This window comes from Vulpes vulpes, chromosome 11, assembly GCF_048418805.1.
Source record: "Vulpes vulpes isolate BD-2025 chromosome 11, VulVul3, whole genome shotgun sequence".
NCBI lineage: Eukaryota > Metazoa > Chordata > Mammalia > Carnivora > Canidae > Vulpes > Vulpes vulpes.
Window position 1 is genome coordinate 13,802,739 of NC_132790.1, and position 25,760 is coordinate 13,828,498.

A 25,760-nucleotide genomic window follows, 5' to 3' on the forward strand; every position below is an offset into this window, starting at 1 on the left:
TGGTGCTGGGGCAGAGCTCAGAAAGTTCAGAGGCAACACTTGGGGGTGAGGGCAGGGTGGTGGTTATAATTTAAGAGAACACCTACCACCTATGTGCCCCAGAAGGCCAAGAAAATAGTCCCGCCGCTAAAATAGCAAATGCACTAGAGAAAAGGGCATAAGCATTGCTAAGAAACTGTGGCAGCCTGCAGGCCAAGGTTGATGGCAAGAGACACTGATATGGAACGGATTTTCCTTGTGTGTGAGAGAAGATTCTGGAACAGCAGAGATCAAGTGGCAGCAATTAGCAGATACAAAGCAGTATCTTACCATAACTTAGCAAGGTATGGAAACCAAGAACCTGGCTCCATTTTACATTCTGTAAAAATGGCTAGTGGACCATGGCGAGATAGGGACAAGACAGATAGGTGGCCATCAGAGGTGTTGCTTGACTGTTATTAGTCATAAAATAGCAAGATTAGGTGACCAGATGGCAGCTGCTACAATGAAAAATCACTGTCTATCATGCATCCTTTTCAGATCTAAGCCTGTTTTTAGACCCATAACTAACTGATCAAGGCTGGGATACTTGAGGAAGAATGCTATGATTCCACATCAAGGGCATCAAAGGAATCGATAGCCAATTGTTAGAATACCTACACACTGGGGAACGGCATACACAGACATCTTTTTAGGACCTTGCTTTTTTGGCTTAGAATGGGAGGTAGAAAACAGTTTTAAGGTAAAGAGCCAGGTAGCAATTATTTTAGGCTTTATGAGCTATAGGGCCTGTTGCAACTTATCAACTATGCCATTGTAGCATGAAAGCAGCCATAACAGCAAGTAAATAGTAGGGGTTGGTAGCGTGTTTTAATAAAACTTTACTTGCACAAATAGCAGGCCACATTTGGCCCACAGACTGTCAAAATCCCTGGCCTTGAATGCAATGTTTTCATAAAAATTCAGTGTGTGCTTAGAAATAATGTATAGTCTCCCAATTGTTGTGCTCATTACTTATTTTGGAAACTAGAACAGCACATTAAATTATGCTGTTTAAATCCCCTGACTTATGTGTGCCTATGTGTGTTTTGAGTCTGCTTTATCTATAAAAAAACCCAATGAGTTTAGTTCCTCAAAAACTTCTGCCTATAGACTTCAATTTCACTTTATAAATTTGAACCTATGTTATTAGGTGCATACAAATTTAGTCTTTATTTTTCCTGGGCAATTAAAACTTGTATCATCTTGAAATAATCCCCATGAGCTCCAGTAATAGTTTTTTTCCTCTAGCTATGCTACTGTGAAAATAGTAAAGCTATATCAGCTTTCTTTTGTTTTATGGTATATTTTTCATCCTTCGTTTTCAACCTTTCTATGCCTTTATACTCTAGTTGGTTCCTTATCAACACAGAACACAATTTAAAAGCCTGAGCTTCTTGGGAGCCAAAGCAAATAGGAGATTGTTTACTGAAAAGAAAAAAAAAATGCAGTCAGGTTGCCGGCAGGCTATTTGCTAGTTAAAACAACCTAGATATATCTGACATATAAGATATTAAACAGAACAAAGGTGTCTTTAAAGGCAGTTTAAAAAAACTCTAAGGCTTCACAGGCTTACACAATATTGTTTTTTTAATTGGAATTTTATCAGTGGCTCACTGATGACTTAACGACAGCAGCTAATTTGGCTTTCCATCAGTAATAGCTATGTTTATTAGTCTACTGCAACAGGAAGGCAGAAAGAAATGATCAGGGGTTCACAGCAAAGTTGCTCCCTCAAGTTACTAGAAGCCCTTGTTTATCCTCCCCTTTGCTCTTTAAATCCCTTTAGTCAGGTAGCCTGGGTGGCTCAGTGGTTTGGTGCCTGCCTTGGGCTCAAGGCCTGATCCTGGATCCTGGGTCCCAGGATCGAGTTCCACATGGGGCTCCCTGCATGGAGCCTGCTTCTCCCTCTGCTTGTGTCTCTGCCTCTCTCTGTGTCTCTCATGAATAAATGGAGTCATAAATAAATAAATAAATAAATAAATAAATAAATAAATAAATAAATCCCTTTAGTCAGTGATGTTTACTTAGTGTGTCTCCATCTTTCTGAACCTAGTTGACTGGAACCACAGGGATGAACAAAAGAAGTTTTCAATGTATTAAAGCACTTGTTTTAAGGAGGGGGAGGTGTAGGGCCAAAGGTGCCATACAGCCAGTGGTAGAGCTAGAACTGCAAGGCAGGAGGCCTTTCCACCCTTCAATTCTTGTCCTTAGCTTTCATGACTTTAAGGAGGGCTGAACTTCTCTGGGCCTCAATTTCTTTATTGGAACATAGGAAAGGACTCCTTTGTTCAAGAGAATGTGGTTTAGAGAGAATAGATTTCTAACAGTGCCTGGCATATACTAGGGCCTCAACGAGGTGTCCCACAGTTCCCTTCCCTCTGCCCTGAGCAGCTCAGTGGACAAGAGCATTCCTCTTAAATTGAGGCTTGCGGAAAATGGCTCTTTTCAAAGGAGATGTTCTGTTATTTCTTCTTTGTTCCCACTCCCACCACTGACTCTTGGGATTTGAGGCATGCTTTACCTCAGATTTCAAAGAAATGGGAGAAGCAAGACCCTCTTGAGGTCTAGTTCACAGACTGAAGAATCCCAGGGTGCACTTGGTCTTGTCGGAAGGCCAAGGTCATCATTGTTTAAAAATTTCTCCCCTGGCCTTAAGCTACTCACATCCTTGGATTCCCAGTAAGCCACAATGTGGGGTGGGCGGCGGGGCAGGGGGAGGGGGCAAGAGTCCAGGCCTGAGCATCAGGGTGACCTGTTTATGGCTCCACCACTCACCAGTCATGATTTCAGAGGACGGGTCTCTTCTGAGCCTCAGTTGGGACTAATGTCACCGTCTGGGAACTCTTGTAGGAACTAAAGGAAACAATGTATCCACATTGTATCGACACGCTTGGCCAGTGCCCAGCACACAGCGAACACTCAGTGGATGGGAGGCTTTTTAATGCAGGGCTGTGCTGCACCCACACCGGAATCACAAACCCCCCGGTTCACCCACAGCACATAATCACATGCCATTTTCAACAACATACACTTTTGCAGATAAAAAAGGTAACCCACACTTTCATTTTCTTTATTTTTCATTGATACCGTATGAATACAAAGTTTCTAGAAAGCTACAAAATGTCTACCACTTTATCAAGAAGGCATCAAAATGTGTCACTTTGCAAAGACATGAAAACACCTGCAGGAACTGACACAAAAATAGCATTTTTAGAGTGATGAAATAATTGCACTTAACTGTCATGGATATTAAAGTTATCACACATATGTACCGCGAAAGCTAGAATACATTTTTTTTTTTTTTACAAAGCACTTTATAAAAAAATTCTCTGCACACAAACCCTATAATTTTCATATAACTATCATACTAAAGATAAATTCACTTTAAAGCCAACACTTAGAACATTTTTTTAAACAAAAAGGTACCAGTACCTAAACACAGACATTAACAAATACAAGAATACTGTACTGCCAAGAGGTTTAACCAAATGCCTTTTTGAAAGTTTCTGCAAATAGTTTAAGAAAACGTGTGTGAGAATTGGCCCCCCCACCCCCATCTCTCCAATCGACCGAGGGGAACCTTATCACCCAGGGCCAGGTTCCCGAGCCCCCTCCCAGCTGCAGTACAATATCAAAGCGACCACTGACCAGATGAAGCGCTTACGTCACAAGCCCATCGTATACACGGGACACAAAGACACCGACTGTGAGAATCCCATTAAGTCATTTAGAACGTGAACGAACACACGTGGCAAAACCAATTTACATAAAATTTAAGCATATTCAAGAATTAAAGGCTATTCGGGTTTCTTTTTTAAACGTCACAAAATTTTTTGTTGTTGTTGTTTTTCAGGCACGTACTGTTTTTGTTTTTTGTTTTTTTTTTCCCTTCTCTGCAGGCAAGAGCCTATGGACAAAGGCCTACAAAAGTGAATCTTTCAAGGAGGTAACAGGGAGATGTATTTTTTTTGTTGTTGTTAAGAAGTGCAGTTAATATCTAATTTACACAAACTAATCACAGAAAATGACTGATCCAATAATAATAATAATAATAATAATAATAACAATAAAATAAGAGACCAGTTTCCAATTGATTTATGCCTAGGTTCTGTTAACCTCTCAGAGACAGGGGAAGGGAAAACCATCTCGTAATGGAAGGCAGACGAAGGAGTCTACCTGAGCGAGGTGGAATCTCCTGGAATCTGACCCCATTTAATGAGGAAAGAGGGAACATAAATGCCATTGCAAATAAACTAAGACGATGTAGTGTGGCGTGGGACTGACCCCATGCGAATTCACAAAGAATAAAACAAGCTACAGCCTCAGGAAGTAGGACAATAAATACCAATATTTCATCTCAGTTAATGGTGCAGGACTTCAGCGAAACTACCCTCGCAATGCAGTAAATTTTAAACACAAAAACCTTCATTCTGAACAATATAAGCAACGAGCTTATGAGAGAAAACTATTGCCAAACAAAGCACAGTAACAGCTGAAAAGAGAAGCGGATGAACAAGTATTTGATTCATTTCTGTCCGGGTGCGGTACAGTACTGACGGGGCCTCAACTCAAGCGGCTAACTACCGCTCGTGTTAGCTCATTTTCGTTCTCACCATTTGATTTTTTTTTTTTTTTCCTTGTAGAATTTTCTCTAAATACTCACAACTTGGTGTGGATAGAAATCACTCCTGAAATTTCAGAGCCCAGACAGGGTAATCTTAAAGACACCAGGGACAGACGAAAGAACGTAACGCATTAAGAGTTCAGAGGCTAACTTTCAAAGATGTCTCATGTCATTCTGGAGTCTATATTGGTAAAGGACAATTTTTTTTTTTTTTTTCTCCTGGCTTTTGTTTGGCTGGTGTTTTCGCCTTCTGGTCCTTTCCACTCCTCTTCCTTACCTCTATCAGTTTTCCCAATCTACACAAGGTTTGGATAAAAGCCAACAGCGGACTCTTAAAGGGCTGCCCTTTGGAGGGCTGGACCATTCTTTGAAAATGCCGAATTGTGAATGGTGAATGGTGCTCTTTGGAAGTTTCTCATAGCACATTCGTACACAACACTCAGAGTCAACGTTTTCGCCGTTGAGAAGAACACTTCGATTGTAATGACCCTAACTCATTTTTTGTTTTGTTTTGTTTTGTTGTTCTGCGCTGGCATCTCAGTTTGAGGCTTCCAACTTCCAGAAGTGGTGTCACTGCGCAAACCAGAGAAGCGCGCGCCGTCGTCTGCATGGACAGGAGAGCCTCCACGGAGACTGCACACGAACACGAGGGGAAGGACAGCGCTGTCCACCGGCCGGAGAGTCTGTCGTCCGCGTGGCAGTCCCCTGGCGCGGACGCAGGGCTGGGGGGCGGGCGGGGGCCCCCGGGGGCGCGGACACGGGACGCAACAGTTCCCGGGGGCCGTCCTGCCGCGCCCTGGCGGACAGAGGCCTGTGGTTGGTTACTCATCCTGGTAAACCAAAGGCATTACGGTGATCTCAGAATATTTTTGGTCTCTCTACACAAATTATCGTTATATGGCAGCACTTTTCTAAGCTGGAATCTCAAACCAAAGGCACTTCCATGCTAGAGCGCAGAAGATTCATAAATAGCTAAGTATTTGGTCGTGAATTTCGAAGGCAACTTTAAAAGTACAATTTGCTTTTCATAGTAAACCACGAAGTTGGAAAACCTTCCGTTTTGGTATATACGTTTGAGAGTGCGGTCAAGAACCGACTGCCGTTCAGTTTCCGATTTTCGACCAGGTGGGTCGGTTCCCTAGAGGGCTGGAGAAAATTGGGCTTACAAAAGAGAAATGAGAACCGTTTTTTGTTTTTGTTTTTGTCTTTTTTTTTGCCTGTGCGGTTTCCAATACGGGGCCAATCAGTAAATGGACGCGGAGGGCTGGGTAGGACTAGGAAATCACTAAGGCACTGCTTACTGGAACGCTTTGGCAGCTCTGAATTTAAAACTCCCTAAAAAAAGTAACAGTAGTAAGAGAAACGCTTCCAGCTTACAAAAGGGCTCACAGTTCCGAGGCAGCCTTTTGCACTGCACACCCTACACGCAACGTCTCAAAAGATTTAAGGCTTTTCAGAAATGACATGTGCAGGGCTTTGCCACAGAAATATCAACATAAAGAAAGAAGCAATGCAGACATATGCTCTCAATGTCACAGGTGTGAACACCAACACACAGAATTGGTTCTACCCTTCGTCAGGACAGGTGTAGTGTACCAGACAGAGCATATACAAACTTAGACAAATTATATGTACCTGGTTTGTAAAATTGACTGTCATCTCAAGACGATTTAAATAATTTATGGTTGTACAAAAACAGACCGCTAAAGCCACTACAGTATCGAGACCTAAAGAAGACTTGGGTTTAAGCCATCTGGGGGCTTGTAACACCAAGTGCTGGGAACAGGGGCTGCTTTTTGGCTGGTCTGAGTGTGGGACTTTGCTGCTGGGATGCTTAGCAGATAAAAATTAGACTCAGAGTCTGTGGCGGGTGAATTGTCTTCAGGGTAAGCGAAAAGGCTCATCAGCTTTCGTATCTGCTTTGTGGGTGCCTCGTGTAGCTCCCGTCAGACCCGAGGCTCCGTGGGAGAGGCGGCGTTGGCATCGGGGTGATGCCGTGCTCTGGCCGAGGTGGGGGGTTCTTAGGTCTCCCTCTGTCCTCTGCTCTGAGCCGTGCACACCTTTGTAGGCATCATTTAGGCATGAGCACCAAAGTGGACCAACCTCCACTGGGAGAGGCCGAGGGTTAAGTGGCGAGGTCCCAGAGCCTCACCCTTACTCTGTCACTAACCAGCCGGGTGACTTTGGGCAAGTCACCTCCCTGCTGGGCCCCAACTTTCTCATCCACTAAATGAAGGAGAATAGATTGTGCTCTCTTTTAGCTCAATAAAGGAAAATCTATCAGCCCTCTTCCAGAACTGGTCCCTCTCTCCTCCATCCTTAAAGGTGCAGCGTTCCAAAGGCTTTCATAAATTCTAAGAACAGCACTGAGTGTAGGGCAGAGGGCAGAGGAAGACCAGAGGAAGTTTACCGAAATGATGAAAGCGTTGACAATGAGTCCCATAAGCTCATGAGAATAATGAACACAGCTGGAACTTCTTTTAAAGCTGGTAAACTTAAGGAATGAAGAGCAAATCACAGAGGCACCTTACAGGGGTGAGCTGATTGTGGGGGATGATGGTGACCAGCTGTTCCCAAGATCCTCAAGGGATGAAGGAATACTCTGTAGCAGGACAGACTCTGCTGTGAAAGAGGCTCTGAGCTGGAAGAGACCTGGACGTAATGTCATTCGAGTAACATTCCTACCTGCCTCTTAATGACCTGAAACAAGGCTCCTAGGATAGCAAAGGGAAAAAGAAAATCTCAAATATGGTTGTGACCTGTGAGGTCTAGGGCAGTGGTTCTCAACTGGGGCAATATTGTGTTCCGTGGAACATTTGGCAACATCTGGAGATATTCTGGGTTGTGGCAACAGCAAGAAGGGTGTGAGAGAGGCCAAGGGTGTTGCTATACCTCCTACAATGCACAGGATTGTCTCAGCAGAACAAAGGACCATTCCCAACCGTCAACAGTGTAGATGCTGAGAACACCTGGCCCAGAGAAGTTTAGACCTTCTGGGATTCCAGAATCTGTCCTGAAGAAGTCCTGATAGTAATTTTAGGTCTTTTGCTAAGATGGAAACAAATGCCAACAGACCGGAGTCCAGTTCTTCCACTCCTCCCTGTGTGGGCTGGGGAAGATGGGCCTCCAGACTCTAGTAAAAGTATGAGATGTCCCTGACTCAATGCTGGTAGTGCAGGGTCACCAAGATATCTGGTATCTGAAAGAAAGCAATAAAGACAGAGGCCTGGAAAGGCTTTTTTATGGTTTGGGAAGCTTTATAGATGAAGGGAAAACACTGCTACCAAGGATGAAAGACCCAAGACAGATTTGGATTAGGTGCTACAACACAAACCCCACACCAGCACCTAATTTGGCAGAGACACAGAGAGCTAAGGGTTTGGGTAACTGGGATCAGAGGTTAAGAGAGGGAAACAGTCTGCCCTGAAGAAAATTGTAGAGGAACAAGACAAGAAGTAAATTTTTTAAGGCTCTTAGAAATGTTTTGAGAGCAAAAAGCAAACCTCCAGGTTGTTCTTGTAAATACCCCAAACTCAGCTAGGAAGGCATCTGGGGGATGGGGGCATAGCCTGCCTGGGGTATGCCCGTCTCTGGAGCCAACAGAACCGCCCTGTAGGGGCTCTTCTTGGGTGTATTTGTGCTTTGAAAAGTAAATCCCGAGAGCCCTCCCAGCAGCACAGAAGAGCTCCATCCCTGCGTGGGAATGTGAATCAGACCAACTTCTCTCCCGGAAGTTCTGGGATGGTTCTGGCCATAGAAGATCCTTTACACCCCTTTACTGGGTCCTGGCCCTGGGAGGGAGGGGTTTCCCTTCAGGAAAGATGCAGTACAGGAGCAAAAGAAACATCCATAGGAGGGGTGACCAAGAGATGTCATTAAGTATGATGACCATGGAAGAAGCTTCAGTGCCTAGGCGGAAGGCCAGATGGAAGGGCAGATGACTAGGGCAATCCTTCAAAGGCCCACTTAGAATCAGAGAATAAACGTTAGTTTCTTTGCAGAGGGAAGACAGACAGCATCCTACCGGCCTATCTGAGGGATGTGTGTTCCAAATAGGAGTTTTGCACTTTTCTTCTCTGGTCTTCCCAGGAACCAGTGGCACGAGTTTGGGAGAGGTCAGGCTTGGTCTGGTGTCCTCCTATTTGCCACAAGCCAGCCACATCCTTGTGCTCATGACCACCAAACACTCTAATCAATGTGCCTGCAGGGTCAGAGCAGGTAACGGGACAGGGAAAGGGGTAAGTTCCTTGGACGTGAAAGAACAAGATAATCACGTTCCAGCTTGATGAGAAAGCCTTGGTAGGTTTCACGACTTTACAAAACTTATTCCACGTTCTATCGTGTTAACCCACTCCTGGCAATTATAAAAAATGTCACTTTCCTCTGGGAAGTTGGGGCGTATACCCTGTCTCCTTCCCAATGAAGCACTTATGGAAAGAACCCAAGACATGTGGCCATTTCAAACCGACTCTGCCTGGGTGATGCTTTGGAATATTTTGGGTTGGAAAGTTGAATTTCTCCTGGGAAGAGAACCTCCCCAAACAAGTCTGTTTGGAAGAGTCCGAGAGAGCACTGGGCCTCTCAAACCTCAAACAAGAACTGTGACTTATTGAGAGACGTTGAAGAAACAGATGTCCTTAAAGAATATATCTAGATCTATGGACGCAGACTGCGATATACATACATATCAGCACCGAGCAAACTGAGTGACACTGAATAGATGTTCAATAAATAGGTGTTTAATAACTATATATGTATATGTGTGTGGATGTACACACAAACACATAAGTACACATACAGTTATAGCAGGTTAATATGCGTGCTGGTTCACCAGAAATAATTTATCCACAGGCTGGTGAGGATGCTTGCAAGTTTCTGGGGAGCAGAGACGCTAAAACTGATGAGCCTTTTACTTGTTTGGTTGATGAAATTTCTCCCAGCCACAGGATTTTTCTATACTTTGCAGCTCACAGTGCAGTATTCAATGCCAATTTTAAATTTTTGTTATTAAATTTCAGTGGTTCAAACATTTACTCATCTTAGTAAAAAATTTGGTTGTCCATATAAAATATAACTGCACACACAAGACTATAAACATTGTACGTTTAGATTTTCAGTATTTATCTACTTATTGCAAAAAGAGCCATCTTCTTTTTTCATTAAATAATCATCACATTAGTACAATACAATTTTATATTTTTTAAATATACTATATATGTTAAGGATAAGGGGTGAAGTTTTCTTCCTTTGTAATACCTGTTCAAGAGTTTAATGGATTAAGAGATTAGTTTTAACCTTGAGAGAGAGAGAAAAAAAAAGTACAAATTTGTCTCATTAGAATATTTCTACCAAGCATTTAAGGCTATATTTTAACATTTGGTTTCAAAAAGAAAGAAAAGTTTCATTTAAAAAATAATTTAGTGAATTACATTCTTTCATAACTTCCACCCTAATTAGTTACAAAGATAAGTCTAAAGATTCTTAGTTTTGTGTACTAATTTACATTTATATTTAAAGATTAATTTTACTTGTATCTTAAAACAAGAATTTTATGTTGGAAAAAAAAAAAAAAGAACTAAATACATTTGTATAAAGGCTGTAAATGTCCCATGGCAAATGCTCTGTCTCAAATTTTTTTCTACCACAATTAGAAATAGGTCTCTGCAGACAGAGACCCGGGTTCTTAAGGATCACCTTTCCCGAGGAATTGTGGGCCGTGGATCTAAAGAACATGTAGAAACAACTCGATTTCTCTTTTTACAACTGTACCAGAACTTCACAGCTACAATGATAGTAGGAACACATGAAAAAATGACTTCACTCAAACAGGATTTAGAAAAAGTCAGGGTGACCTCAGGGCCAGGGCACCCCCCTGCGTGGTGAGGTTTACAGTCATTCAATAATGGAGAGAGTGTGTGTGTGCGCACATACGTGTGTGTGTGTATATACAGATATCTATATATATAAATAACCATGTTCAGTCCTTTACAAGCCTGTAAATATGATGCTGTGCTCCATGTTCACTATTTGAAACTTCAAATACACAGGCCATGCAGAGGAGAGTTTCTTGTGTGTCCCTGTTTGTTACCACCTGTTAAAAAAAAAAAGTATATATATGTACATATACACACAGAGAGAGAGAGAGAGAGAGAGAGAGAGAGAGAGAAACCCACACGGATGAACACACCGCCCACCTGTGCCACTAGGACTTGCCTGGAGAGGAACCGTCTGAAGCCCAGCAGGTAGACTGCTGGCGATACCCCAGCCTCCCTCTGCTCCCTCCAGCACAAACTTAGGGTACTTATGGGTCCGACTTGAACCCTATCTGGACTTAGTTACCACGTGTAAGAAATTCCTTAAGGACAGGGTCTCACCCATAATCGGAGCCCACAAGAATTCATGTTTTTTGGGAGGGTCGATTTCGAGAATTCTGTCCCACGCGACAGTCATCTATCCCAGGAATTGCCTCCTAGCCTACTCCAAAGCTCCTACTAGATTTGTTTCACAGCAGCCCAGGACAGACGTGAGCCCCACGAACACCTGGCTCAGCGCTGTTAGCCAGCAGTGCTGGGACTCCGTGAAATACACGCCGCGCAAGGCACTGTGGCAGGGTCACGTCAAGTGACCACTCTTTCAACTTACGCAAGGCTTTTACCTTTTGAAATGAGCTCTGAAATATTCACGTGCTTTCCCTCTTGGCTCAAGACTCTGGACGCCAGCTCTCTCCTCCTCGTGCCCATGGGCCTAGCCTGCGTTATCTTCGGAGATGGGATCTGACCCAGGGCGCCGTGGCCCCTGCCCACCTCCCAGGGCCATTCTCAGAAGGAACTTTCTAAAAGCAGATCTAGCCCAACTGCCCAACAGCTTCAGTGATACTATTATATGTGGTTTCTAGACAGCTCAGTCTCTTCAAACCCTGGGAATCTGAGGGCCTAGCCCAGTGCGTTGTCGTGGGGTGGGGGGGCGTGTTCCCTGCCCTGTCAGGCTGCTTCACTCATTCCGTGTCCCCTACCCTCAAGGCATCCAAGGGCAGGGTCTCTGCCTGAAGAATAAAGATGCACACACTTATCCTTTTCCCATCAGAGCATACAGTTCAGTCTGTAAGTACACCTAGATTTGTGTGATTAAAAAAAAAAAAAAAAATGCCCACGTGGGCTGTCAGTTCCTGAAGAACAGGGACCGTACTTCCTAGTGACACGCTTGGCGCTCCACGGTTTTTTGTTTTTTTTTTCCCACAGTTGTTTATACATTTGCTGAATGGATGGCAATCGACAGAACAGCCAACGTGTAGTGACTGCTTAGCACGTATCTACTCGGTCTTAAATGCTTCACGCACATCATCTCATACGTGTTACATGTCTGTGAGCAGGTGCCGTTATCAGCTCCTCTTTGGCAGAGAGGGAGGCCGTGTGTGTGTGTGTGTGTGTGTGTGTGTGTGTGTGTGTGAGATTAAAGGTTATAGAACTGTCAACTAGGGGATCCCTGGGTGGCTCAGCGGTTTAGCACTGCCTTCAGCCCAGGGGGTGATCCTGGAGTCCCGGGATCGAGTCCCACATCGGGCTCCCTGCGGGGAGCCTGCTTCTCTCTCTGCCTGTGTCTCTGCCTCTCTCTGTGTGTCTCTCATGAATAAATAAATAAAAATCTTTAAAAAAAAAAAAAAACCTGTCAACTAAGAATCCCAGATCTGATTTCGAAGACCTGTTTCCTAACCATTAAGCCATGTTGCTCTAAACAAATGAATTGGTACAGTAATCAGTTCTCTCCCTCCCCCTCCACCCCTGGGTAATAAAGATTTTATTCAATACCTACCTGCTTTCCTGGTCTTACTTCCTGCCCCTTCCCTCACAAATCAGAGACTCCAAGCATGCAGGCCTTTTGTCCTGGACATCTCCCTCCCTCTCTTCCCATGGGCAGGAAATGCCATGTCCTGCTGCTTTTACCTCCCCAATGGTTCTTGAATCCATCCCCTTCTGCACTGCCAGGGCCCAGAGCAGCAGCCAAGCGCCCAGACCCCCCTGCACCAGGGCCCTCCACGCCCCCCCCCCCCGCCCCCAGGAGCCACGCTGGCTCATACTACTCCCAGGGGTACACAAGCAGCCACAAAAAACCTGTGAGGAGCAGAACTCTGATAACATCACTCTCTGGCTTAAAAACCCTGGTGGCCTGTATTCAACTTCCAAACTGTAGGGTAAAGAGAAAACCTGCCCTCAAGCCTACAAGGCCCAGGAGACCCTGCCCCACCTGGCTGTTCCTAGCCGGCCAGCTCGCTGCTCCTTGCTCCGCGCTCTCTCCACGCCAGCCACCCCACCCTATTTCCAGTCCTCCTGCTTGTCTGCCCACCTGCAGTGCTTTTCTCTACCCTCTCTTCCTAGTCATCTGGCAGGAATGCCTCAACCGTTTCTTCCTGAGGGAAGCCGCCTCTGACCTCCCTCACCAGGTCAAACGCTCTTGTCACACGGTCTCTCGGCACCATGTACCTTCCCCTGCCAGCCGCCTGCCACTGGTTTGTCTCCTTTTTGTGATGGCTTGACAAATACCTGCCTGCCTCCGACGCCTCCACGACGGCTGCCCCGCCTCCAGCTAGTTCACACCCCAACACCTGACACTTAAGAACACACTCATGGAATGGCCCTTTTCTTGCTAAATTTGAAAAATACCTGTTTATCCATCAACGCCAAGTAAATACCATCTTTTAACATCCCTGGGAATCCCCCCACTTCAATCCAGCCACAGGTACATAAACTATCCTGTACGTCCAGTTGTCTGTTTCTCAAGAGGACCACAGCCATGTATTGTACAAATGTATTGTAACCATTTATTTACAGGCCTCTTTCCTCCTAGCAGGCCAACGTTTACGATGGGATAGGCATTGTGTTTTATCTGTAGTGTTTTCTGGCAGCTAATCCCATAGTTTAGCTGAATGAATGAAAATATTCTCAACAACCTTCAAGGTGGCGTGCACAGACCCGGGCATTCTGTTTGTAAATGGAGGAAGAAACGGAGTTTACAGACTTTAAATGACTTACCCAAGCCCAGGTCATAAAAATAGAATTGGGTCTTAAACCCCAGTCTTCTGGTTCTATGATCATGAAATATCCTGCCAAGTGTCTTTCCTATTTTTAAGTCTTAATTTATGTCTGTCACTAGCTCTGTGACCTCAGGGAAGCCTACCATCCCTCATCCATAAAATGGGAATAAAGCTCAGAGTTTTGCAGTGAAAATTTCATAACATTTACAGAAGATTTAGCACTGTGTGCCTGGAACCTCTCTGATCGACCTGACCTTGCAAACTCTCTAGGAGACACTATGTCCTATTTATCTTTTTCCTTTTCCTTTTTTAAAGTAGGCTCCAGGCCCAACGCAGAGCTTGAACTCACGACCCTGAGATCATACGCCACATGGTCTACCAACTGGGCCAACCAGGTGTCCTGAATATGTCCTAGACTTCCAGATTAAGAGTCAAAAGAAAAAAAAAATGTTTCTAGAGAGCTGTATATATGTCTGAATATAACTTCCAAAGGCGACAGGAATACCTGATCTATAATTTAGTTACTGTGGTCCTCAGTCTGTTTGCATATGGTCACTAAGGCCCCACATTTACAGGTTCACTTCAATCTCTGTATCATCCCGATGAAATCAGAGTCTAGCTCACCAGCCAGTAAGGTCTGGACTTGATCTTTCTGACACAGGCTTTGTAACCCAATACCGAGTAAAATATCTACAACTGTATCCAGCAGCTGCCTACTTCTGAGGAAGAGCTGGAAAGTACTATTTCTCCTTTCATGATCAGTGAGACGACTTGACCCTCATAATCCAGGAGTGCTGGTTTAATTTCAGTTCCTCTAAAAGCCAAAATATTATTTCTAGCAGATATTTATTGAGAGCTACTGATTCTTCATAGCAAAGGAATTTCTCTAGTTGCTTACTGATACGTTTTGGAATTAATTTAATGTTCTCTGGACATTTGGCTGCTTGAAGTCACATGTTCTGAAGGAGCACTACTGATTTGGTTTCATGGATTTTGTGGCTAACAGATGCCTTAAATTTCTTCCAGGCCTTGTTTTCCTCAGCTATGCTCTGCGAGGTAGGGTTAGGGAATGAGGCATATTCCTTAAAATGCTCAAGCAGACTCAGAACTGGTTTGTAAGAACAGCTAAGATTGCTTGAGGGTGGGCTGGCCATTCACTCAGAGAGTTTGGGTTAATTCCTAAGACTATGAACTGTCCCTCCCAGAGGATGAGACACTCGTTTTCTGCCCATCTGAGCACAAGAGTCACCTTTGGAACTAGCAAGAAATAGCTGTGTGTGACAGGTACCTGCCCGCACCCCAAACCGTGAACTGCTCAATTTTCACTAACGACCATTAAAGAACAAGACACTAATACATTTAATACTTATTAAAGAACAGGTTTTCCAAAGTTTCCCCCAGATTGCTAGTTTCTCATGGACACGGCTGAGAATCTGCTGAGAGTCTCTCTCGGGAATAAATGAAAAGCACATGCAAAACTGTCTGCCAAGTTTTTGCCCGTTACGTGTCTGGGAACTCTTGGGACTCCCTGCAGCTCATTCAGCTATCCCCTATAGCAGTGGGACTCCATCTCAATGACCCGGGGACCTATAAAAATGAGACAAAAACCGTGATGCTGGGTGGGCCCCACTTTCAGGTATTCTGGTTTTATTTATCTCAGCTGGGGCCCAGGCCCCAGAAATTTCAAAAGCTTCCTGGGTGAATCTGATATATAGAAGGATTTTAATGTTTAAAGTTTTACTTATTCGGGTTTTTCTACTGGTGTGAGGAAACTGGCTCCCACTGGCTCTTGAGAGTTAAATATGAAGAAAGAAATTTCGTAAGCTGGACAACAACTGGTGCCTTGAAGTTGACCTTGGAAGTGTATGTATACCATGGAAATGAGCAAATGCTAATATATCAGGATGTTGAGGGACAGGTTTCTTCTTTTTCTTTTTCTTTTTTTTTTAAAGTGGCATACCACTGATTTGAGAACCCTGATCTCAATGGATCCAAAGATCTTCTGTTCTAAGTACTCTAGTTCTGAATCCTAATAACAGATGAACAAAGCAGGGCTTCAGAAGGCTGAATACTTGACCATGATACTGGATATCATCGTTACCCCCTTTTAGCAAAACTTTCCAAGTTTTGTTTTGGCATTTTTCCTTCGGTTAAATCAAAGAATGTTAATTTTTTCAAAAATGAGCCTTATGAAACCCATTACTACGTATTTTATAGGCAGATTTTTGAGGACAACCCTGTTTATATTCATAAACATTTAGATTTTTGAGGACAACCCTGTTATATTCATAAACATTTATATTCATAAACATTCACCTTACCAGGTCTCCAAATGAAGCCCCTAAGAGAAATCTGTTTTAAAGTTAAATATTAGGGGTCCCTCCCCTACTCACTGGCATTGCCCTGGGGGTAACTGGAAACTTCTCCCACTGGGACCCTGGCCACCATTGCTTTCACTTTCCCTAGAACTGTCCAAGTTTGGACCATACTTTTCAGCCTATTGAGAGTATTTCCTGGGCATGACATTCTCTTTTAATTTGTGTTTCTCGTGGTGCTGAGGGTTTGCCTTTTGCTATTTTAATGTCCGTTATTTCCTAGAAGGCCTTGCAATCCATCGTGAAATGAGTCAAAGATGAACCCACGGACTGTTGTGATCCCAACTCGCGATCTGCATACTATGCTGCTGGGACTTCCATGTGGCCAACACAGGAAAGACCTCGGCGACTATAAAAAATATAAATACCTGGCTTCTATCCTCAGACATCCTGATTTCATTGATCTAGGATGCAGCCTCGGTGCTGAGCTTTTAGAAATTCCTAAGTTTTTTAAAAGTTCTCTGTGCCTTTCTAACATGCAGCTGAATTTTACCCACTTGAATTCCAGTTTTCCCAGCTTAGAAAAGCTTATTAGCCCCGCCACATGAGACCCTGTCTTGTCTACAGACTCAAGCGCAAACAGAGCCCAAGCTTGCCCTGGCCGCTGCGGATTCAGATGGTGACCGACCACCAGCTCACGTAGCATCCCTACCTGGCCACCTGTCTGTCCCTTCCCACCAGCCCCAGGGTGTGTCTGCCACAAGAGGAAAGAGGCAAAACAGTTACCAATAAAATTGTGAAGTTTTCCAAAACACTGTTCATCATATATTTCTCTGGTAAGTGTTTGAGCTTGTGGATGAAGTTTATCATATATTCACACATCGGGGAGCGGTTTATTCGGTACACAAACCGGCCGTTCTCAAACCTTGCATACTCCGTCTGTGGGGGGAAAAAGGAGTTGAGCACATTTACACTTCTGACTTCAAAATACATGAAAAAGCTATTGCTGCCTGCAAAAGCATTTTTCCTTTTTCAACACGAATCATCTGTTAAGTGCTGTCCTATTTACATAATTAAAAAAAGAATCCCAATGCCAAACTTAATGCCGTGCTCAGCAATCCATTATTTTTCTGCAAACGAAAAAAGTGGAAACAGGATAGCTATAAAGAAGGGTTGTCTAGGTCAGAAAGAAATATAATCACCTACTTAGTGATTTTCTGCCTGGAAATCTGGGAGAGCGGGCCCAGTCAACTACAATTCTTCAAGGAGCCCAGAGAAAATCCTCCTCTGCTGTTAATACAGGCTTCACAGGCCAATGACCAAGGCAGCTAATTTCTCTATCTCAGGAAAAACAACTTCACAATGATCATGAGCTCCTGACTGGGAGTTATTTATGTTTTTAATAAACACGGAAAAGAAAGAAAATACTGGTATTGAAGATTCCCCAGAAGCACTCAGAAATAACACCCCCCCTAGGTAGCCTTGGATCAAAGAGTATGAATTAAAAAGGAAATTACAAACTATCTCAAGAGTAATGAAAAGGAAAATACTTGACATGAAAATTAGGGGACCCAACCAAGCTATACTTGGAGGAAACTTAACAAAGCAGCTTCATTGAGTTCGTCATGAAAGATGAACAATTACAGAACCAACCACGTCTTAATTTTTTTTTAAACCCACAAAATAAACTCAAGCTACAAAGAAACCAAAAGAAACCAGGAATAGGAAATTAATAAAGATAAAAGCTCAAATCGATGTTAACAGAAATAAAAAATGTGGACTAAATAAATTTAAAAACTGGTTTTTTAAAAAGTCAAAACAAAATCAAGCCTTCACAAGCTTAAGAGAGAAAAAAGACAAAACCACAATTACAGTAGAAACTGGGAGATTTGTAAAAGGTTACTTCATAGAACTCCAAGGCAAAAGAAGACAAGAAAAAGTCTGATTTCCCAGCAAAATATGAATTACTAATACTGAACCATGAAGGAGAAAACTTGACAAGGTCCATTACTGTGGAAATGGCCAAAAAATTGTTCAGAGACTCATCACTGAGAAAGGTACAAAGACCAGTTTCATCGCCGAGTTTTATCCGACTCTTAAAGAACAATTATTCTCTCTGTGTTACACAAACTAGGCCAGATCGCAGGAAAAGGCAGGTGTCCCAATTCCTTTTATGAAATTGATGGATATAAAGAAATTTAAAAAGGGACAGACTAGTCACTTAAGAGATGCAAAGATCTCATGTCGACTAGTAAAGAGAATACATCAGTGTGTTCAAAGTAGGACTTTCCTCAGGAATGCTGTGGTGGCTCCTGTATAGGACACCTATGAACTCATGTCCATAAATTGGAGGAAAATCATACTAAAAGATGCTGAAAAGGCATTTGATAAAATATTGCGGGGTTGCTAATAAAAATCCTAAGGATAACAGGAATAGAAAGAAAGCAGTTAAATATAAAATAAAGATTATTTATAAAATCCAACAGTAAGTAAACCCCAGAATGGCAAAACACCAAAACCATCTCTATGGACAGTGGTAACTATACAGGGATACTCACCATCCTACTTCTTTATATGACAGTGATGGAGGTTTTAACAAACGGAAAGAAGGAGAAAATAATCATAATAGGAAAAGTGGCATAAACATTGGAAAAGAAGAGATAAAATAAAGTCTTCTCTTTTTGCTGCTACGACTATATATATAGAAAAATCCAAGAATCTAGGGGAAAAAACTAGAGATAAATAAGAGAATGTAATTAAGAAGGCCAAATAAAACATATATAAGCAAAAACCAAGGGTGTTTCTCTATTCTAGTAATTAAGATCTAGAAATTGGAACTGCATTAATAAATTACATAATATTTAGAAATATATTTAACAAAAAGGGCATAACCCTGTATGTGAAAACTATAAAATCTTATTAAGATAAATGAGATGGAAATGCAAATAGGTTCTCGATTGGAAAGATTTAGTATTGGTAAGGTATCAATTTATCCCAGAATAAAATCTAAAGTTAGTAGAATTACGATTAGATTGATCAAGCAAGGTTTGGTTTTCTTTACTTTTTTTTTTCTTTCTATAGTGATTTCATTTTTTGGGGAGAATAAATGCTGGTCACCAGCCTAGAAAATACATGGAAAAGAAGAATGGCCAGATTGACAGTCTGCCATCAGGAGACCTAAGAATGTACCATAAAGCCACTGTAATCAAATCAACGTGGTCCTGGGACATGCACAGATAAAGCAGAGGGTGGAATCAGAGAGACTCCAGGAACGGCTCCCAGGACAGGTGGTAACTTAAAGGGGACAGATCTCAGATCTACTCAGTGGGAAAAGGATGAATCATTTAATAAATGGTTCTGACACCAACGCCTGTGTATTTGGGAAGATGACAGAAGCAGACTCCCATTTCACACCAAATGCAGAAATACATTCTAAGTGAATTAAAAGCTTAATTATAAAACGCCACCTGCCACAATCACACTACCTTCTCCATGAAAATTCCTGGGGCTTTATCAATCATAGACAACCTTTTCCTGCTTCCTGAACTGACAGAAAACTTGGGCTGTGTTGTTGGAGGACCCAATGAAAAAAAGAGTTTTTGGAATCTGGGAAACTAAGTAACTCGTCTGGTTCATTTTGTCCAGGCAGGACACGCATTGAGCTGGCTCCCTTCCTCCCTCATCCTTTGATGTCCTCTGCTGGTGTCACCATTCCACTCGCCCCAGGGCTGGCCCCTGCTCCCCAAATTTAACCCCTTGCTCCTGTGCTGCTATTCCCTCTCCACATCTAGTTTTCCAAACCCGTAGCTTTCATGATCTATAATGCTTAGGGTTCCTGGTAAGTATTCTCAGTCTTTACCTGTCTTCCAAATTCTTATCTTGCATCTAGAATCATCCTGACTGTGGGCTCTTCAAGACTTTACTTTCTTGTCTCCGCCGGTGGCAGCACTGTCCTCACAAACACACAACATGGGACCTCTGACTCTTCGTCCTCATGAACTTTTTAAAAATATCCAGGGAGTTCCTAAGTTCTGCTCAAATGTCTTACCTCGATTCCCACCGCTACAGTTTACTGAAGCTCAGGAGACCTAGGATCCCCTCAATCCTCTAGCCAATTCGCTTCCATCCTCTCTGGTAGTGTAACCTCCTCCACAGTATCCTCAGGATGCCTGTCCTGTGCTTGGGAGGCTACCAGGGGCTGCAGCATCCAGGATCCTTACTATTCAGCTCGAAGTCTTAACAAACCCACACACTGGCCCCTGCCCTCCTTCCCAGCACATGCTTCCTCTCCTGTCTCCTGTCTCGGCACAAAGTCTGCCACAGTCAAACTGGGCTCTGGGACCTGTGACTCCAGGACCACCGTGAACAAAAGCTACTCATTGAACATGGATTGGCTGGCTAATGGGAGAAAACACTGGAAAATCCGACTTTACGTGGAATGTCAACTGCAAACAGTATTTATTTATACAAAGCAACCCACCTGTTTTTCTTTCAGGGGGTTAAAAAAAAGAACATATATTTTTGAAAGGGAGGGAGGGAGGAAATATAAAAACTACAAATAGGTATTTGATCCCAGTATGTGCTGTGCTATAATCTGTCTCAAAGAATTAAAGGAATGGAAATGCAAAAGTGCCACCACTCGGGGTGTCAGGGTTTTAGAAGGCAGGTGCTAACCAGCTGAATTCCATCTTGGCTGTTATCTACAATGCCTGCAAGTGCTCTTGGATTTGGGGGTAGGAAGGGCCCCATCTGCTGGGTGGCAGGGCCTGTATGGACTGACTTCCACACCAGGGCACCCCCACGAGACCCCGGGTTGGATGGGGCAGGCCGCACAAGGCAGGGGGCCACAGTCAGGGAGGGTTGGCCTGGGGCTTCCTCTCTGCCTTCCTCCACTTGCTTTCAAATCATTTGGTCTTGTTAAGAAGTAATACGAGAAAGAGCTGGGAGAGAGGGGGAGGGGGAGGAGATGCCAAGAAAGTAAAACTCTCTGCTAGAGTGAAAGTTGAAAGGAAGGCGACAGTCTGCCCTCAGGTGAAGATTCCGGCGCACAGACGCCTACTTACCTCTACTTTTTCTACTACTTGCTTCCCAAAGGAGCACACTTTGGTGGAACAGGTGACGGTCATGTTTTCAGAGCTCTCGTACTGACTCGTTACACCATAAAAAGCCCCGGCATCATCCTGAATACTGCAGTTCAGGTCAGCCTGTTGGAAAAGAAATGGAGGTGGGGGTTATCATCTCATGGCCGGAGTCATGGCAGGTGTGGCCCGGGGAGGCGGTGAGGTGATGCTCATCTCAAAGCAAGTTCCACGGCCCACTGGTTGTTGCTTGAAGAGTGTGCTAACTCCAGCTGTCTTCCCTTGAAATGACAACCCTACACACATCTACTTCAATTTGCTTTCTGTGTTCAGAACACAAGAATACCGTACCCTTGTTATAAAAGATCCACGAGGTCTCTGAAATGTGTGCAGAAAGCAGTGTGTGAGCAGGGTTCACAGTCACTAATCTGTAGATATATTTAAGGATTTGTTTATTTGAGAGAGACTGAGAGTGTGGAGGGAGGGGCAGAGGGAGAGGGAGAGAATCCTTAAGCAGGCGCCCCACTGAGCACAGAGCCAGATGCGGGGCTCGATCCCAGAACCCTGAGATCACAACCTGAGCGGACATCGAGAGTCCGTCGCTTAAAGGACCGAGCCACCCAGGCACCCTAATACATAGATGTATTTAAAAGAACAGGAGATCTATAGCTGACCGGCTATTTGTTATATATATGCAAAAACAGAAACTTCATTACAAATTACAGCATCCAAAGGCAAATGGTTCCTAGTAAAGACTGGCTTAGAAACCTGCTAAATAAAGAATAGTTCCCACTCATTTAAGTTATTTCATGATTACCTACTATGTGAGGTTCATGCTAGACACTATTTAGGACTATAAACAGGAGTTATATACATAAAATAGCTATTGTAGAGATAGAATTAGTACCACCAAAGGTGTTCAGAGTCCACACAATGGAAGGCATGACTTTCAGTCAAGAGTATTACTTACGGGATGGTTACAATGAGCAGAGATGGGCCGAGGGGACACTGGGGGCAGAAGGGATCTAAAAAAAGGGTGTGGTGTGCAGGCTACAGGAAACAGGGACCCTCTGAAAGTTCTGGCACATGGTGGTTTTGTGATCAGAACTATTTCTGGGATAGATGTCTCAGTGTGGGAGTGTCCACTGCAGAGGGAGGCTGGGAGGCCACGGCAATGGCTGGGCCACTGATGGAGGGCTCCCTCCCCTCCTACCAACCAGCTATGGCACACACCAGACACTGGGCATGGAGCTGGGGGTCAGAGTGAGGCAGACCTGGGCCAGTCCCTGCTGCCACGGGCTCTCAATTTAGTAGGAAGGACACCACCATGCAGGTGAGCACTCCTGAAAGAGGCACAGAGGGCCACAAGAACCAACGCCAGGGTCAGGGAAGCTTCCAAGGACGATGCAGCTCAGGTCCAACAGAAGGAGAGCCAGCCTAGGCAGGTGAACACGCCCTGAGAGAGTGGGTAAAATGTGCACAGAGCCAGAAACAAGGCTAAGGAACGGCTGGGCTAAAGGGAGCAAGGACAAGAGGGTGGCAGGAGAAGTGGGCAGGTTTGGGTCTTAAATTCTCAAACCAAGGGACACGGGAGATGTACGTGCACAGGCAGGCCCTGGTGACAGGTTACGGCTGCACCTGTGCTCCTACAGGGCCCCCTGAGCACAGCGTGGAGACGACTCTGGCCGAGTGGGAGCACAGACACGGACAGGGCCGGGGGAGGTCGAAGCGGTCCATGCAAGGGATGGACGGTGGATCCGCACCACTGTGGGGTCTGGGGACACACAGGTGGACCTGGCACCCAGTCGAGACCCAGTCTGTGAGGCTGGCACATTGCGGCTAGCTAACTGTAACACCCTGACCGCACTAACCATTAAGAAGACCTGAGTCATCCCCCGTAGATTTTTAATAAGGATCTGCACTTGAATTTCCTTCTTGAACTGAGGACCAAGAAAATGTCCCTTTCCTTAGGCAAAACTTATTTTCTGGCTTCAAATAAAAAGAACCAGATGCTTTACATCCCCCCTCCTCCTTTTTTGTTACATGCCAAGAAATTCAAAGCTAAATTCGGAGCTCAACTTGAGTAATTACCTATCCCAGGTAGTTCTCATAGCTACTAACCACCAGCGTATGGCTCCTTTTACAGGATTACAATCTGCTTTTACTTGTACTTGTCCAGTTTTATATTACTCATAAATTTAGTAACACTCTTTCACATTTTGCTTTTGGGAATTATATAGGGTGCAAACTGTAAATAAATAAAAATACCCAGGTGTACATTTTTCTCACGTTCAAAGGTTTGATGTTGGCTCCATGAAAGGATAGCGAGAAAGGATGATGTCTGAACCTGCAATCTGCCCTGGAGCTCCTGGGGGCTGCTGAGCTCCAGCCGCCAGGACAACGTTACCAACGTGTCCAAGGCACACACGGGAGCTCCGAGCTGGGATTCCATCTAGCTTTCCAGGGCAGCTGCCACTTGACCCGCACTAAAAGTGGGCCTTCAAGGGGCACCTGTGTGGAACAGTCGGTTAAGCACCCGACTCTTGGTTTTGGCTCAGGTGGTGATCTCAGGGTCGTAGGATTGAATCCTGCGTCCAGCTCCATGCTCAGTGTGGAGTCTGCTTAAGATTCTCTCTCCCTCTACTTTTGCACCTCCCCTCCCCATTTCTCTCTCAAATAAATAAACCTTAGGGAGGGGAAAAAAAAAGCAGGGACAGCTGAGTGGCTCAGTGGTTGGGCACCTGTCTTCAGCACTTCAGGTCAGGTCATGATTCCCAGGGTCCTGGGAATCAGCTCAGGTACTTTTCAGTGGTGATATTTATGCTTTCACAATTATGGTACAGTTTGTGCCAAAAAGTTTTAGTATTTTTTCTATAAAAAAAAACTTTAAAAACACATGTGGTAAGTAAAAAAAAAAAAAAGGTCAAACTGGAATGTACATTTTATTTCTATCCCTAATCTTGCCAACCTCCCTACTGGTGTCCCGTGTTACTTCTCAAGTGTCCTTTTGGAGATAGCTAGCACTCAGATACACAAGCATACACATCTGCTTTTGTGTGTGTGTGTGCACAAAAAATGGTGCTCTTTGAAACTTCGTTGAAAAAAAAATAGAGAGCTACATCCTAGAACTCATACATTACTGATATGAAATATCATTTTAGGAATTTAACAGTCGTTTTAAAACCTGAGCAGCCCCATATTTCAGTGGCTGCATACTATTCCATTCCACAGACGCACCCTAATAATTACTAACTGCTCTACTGATGGACACTTCGGTGCCCCCCAACATGGATGCAATCATGAGTGTAGGTACAGCAGGTGCCAACAGAAATTACTTTTACTTTCCTTTCTTTCAACTCAAAAAAGTTTCCAACATTGAAAGGGGTTTGATGAACTATAAATACACGGATAGTGAATAGATTCATTTAAACAAATACTCATTATTTTTGATACAATCAAGTTGTTTTGTAAGACTGGTGAACAGTCAGAAGCAGTCTGGTGTTTTTGGTGTGAGTGGAGCGGGAAGGAGCACAGGGTTGGAGACGTGGGTCAACGGCAGAGGCAACCAAACAGCTTATTTCTTTTAAATTACCAACCTCCACCCACGTCACAGATACCACCAGGCGGAAGGCTGCTTTAGAACGGCAGGCACCTCAGCTTCTCAGGCACAATGCTTTTTCTGCCCTTTTTTCAAATGCTCCACATTTTACTTTACGCACTTCAGTGGCATTAACAATGTAAGCTAATTTGGACACTTAATAGCTGAAGCAAGCACAGAAGTAAACACACTACATAATCAGTCCCTATACACAATTTAAAAATGTTAACAAAGTTCAGAATGGCATTTGCCCCAATGTGATGTGAGCAAAATTGCTGGAAATGCCCACAGCCTCCACGTGCGCACCTCTGAGTTTCCACGCCTAAGCAGCGCCGGTCAAAGCCGCTGTCCCACTGCAGCGGCACGCTGTGTAGACATGACTACACTGGATTCGTTTTTAAGACCCTCTTTTGTCTATTTGACAAAATTATTTGCAGTAATAATCAGCACTCTGTTCCACTGTTTTAGACTTTAAACACACACACACACACACACACACACACTCCTCAAGCAGTAACAGAATGACAATTGAAGTAACTCAAGTTCTGTTTTCCTGTCTTCGTAAGGACTTTGCTCTCATGGCTCATTTCTCAACCTTTGGTTTAACCGCGGGAAGCAGCAGGACGGCGGGGCTGCAGCTCACATGGCTCTAGGAACCGACACAAGGCTGAGTCCACATGTATTATTAGAGTAACACAACAGCTACTAGAAGTGTGCTAAATTGAAGCACATATACATATATATATACACACACACACAAATAAAGTATGTGCATGTATGAATAAAAAACACTAACTTCAATCATTTAGGACTTAGGTTACAAAAGAAAAAATCTTTTTAGGAGTGTTTTATCAATGGCATTGTTTAGGCCCATGCGCACATGGTGAGAATAAAAGCGAGAATGATTTTCAGATGGGTTTTGCCACTAACCTTCTCTAAGACCATGGACGTCCTTACTGCCGGCACCTGGGCAGAGCATCCCCACCCTCTGACGTTTGGCTCACCACTGTCCCTTAGAATTCCCCAAATAATTTTAATTAGTTTTAATTGGGAATGGACGACCTGTAGTTTTAACAACAGGAAGTATCAAAAATGA

General features: G+C 43.9%; 1 protein-coding gene across 3 annotated transcripts in view; it reads right to left on the minus strand.

The window, feature by feature from the left end:
* Positions 1-3,070: 3,070 nt before the first annotated feature.
* Positions 3,071-25,760, minus strand: part of TEAD1 (TEA domain transcription factor 1) — a 267,173-nt gene continuing 244,483 nt past the window's right edge. For all 3 annotated transcript variants that reach the window (XM_072725641.1, XM_072725638.1, XM_072725640.1), the window contains 3 exons: positions 21,052-21,192; positions 16,775-16,927; positions 3,071-10,736 (listed from right to left, as the gene is read on the minus strand). In XM_072725641.1, coding sequence (XP_072581742.1) covers positions 10,623-10,736; positions 16,775-16,927; positions 21,052-21,192 — 408 coding nt within the window. In that variant the 3' untranslated portion in view covers positions 3,071-10,622. The remainder of the gene's footprint in view (positions 10,737-16,774; positions 16,928-21,051; positions 21,193-25,760) is intronic.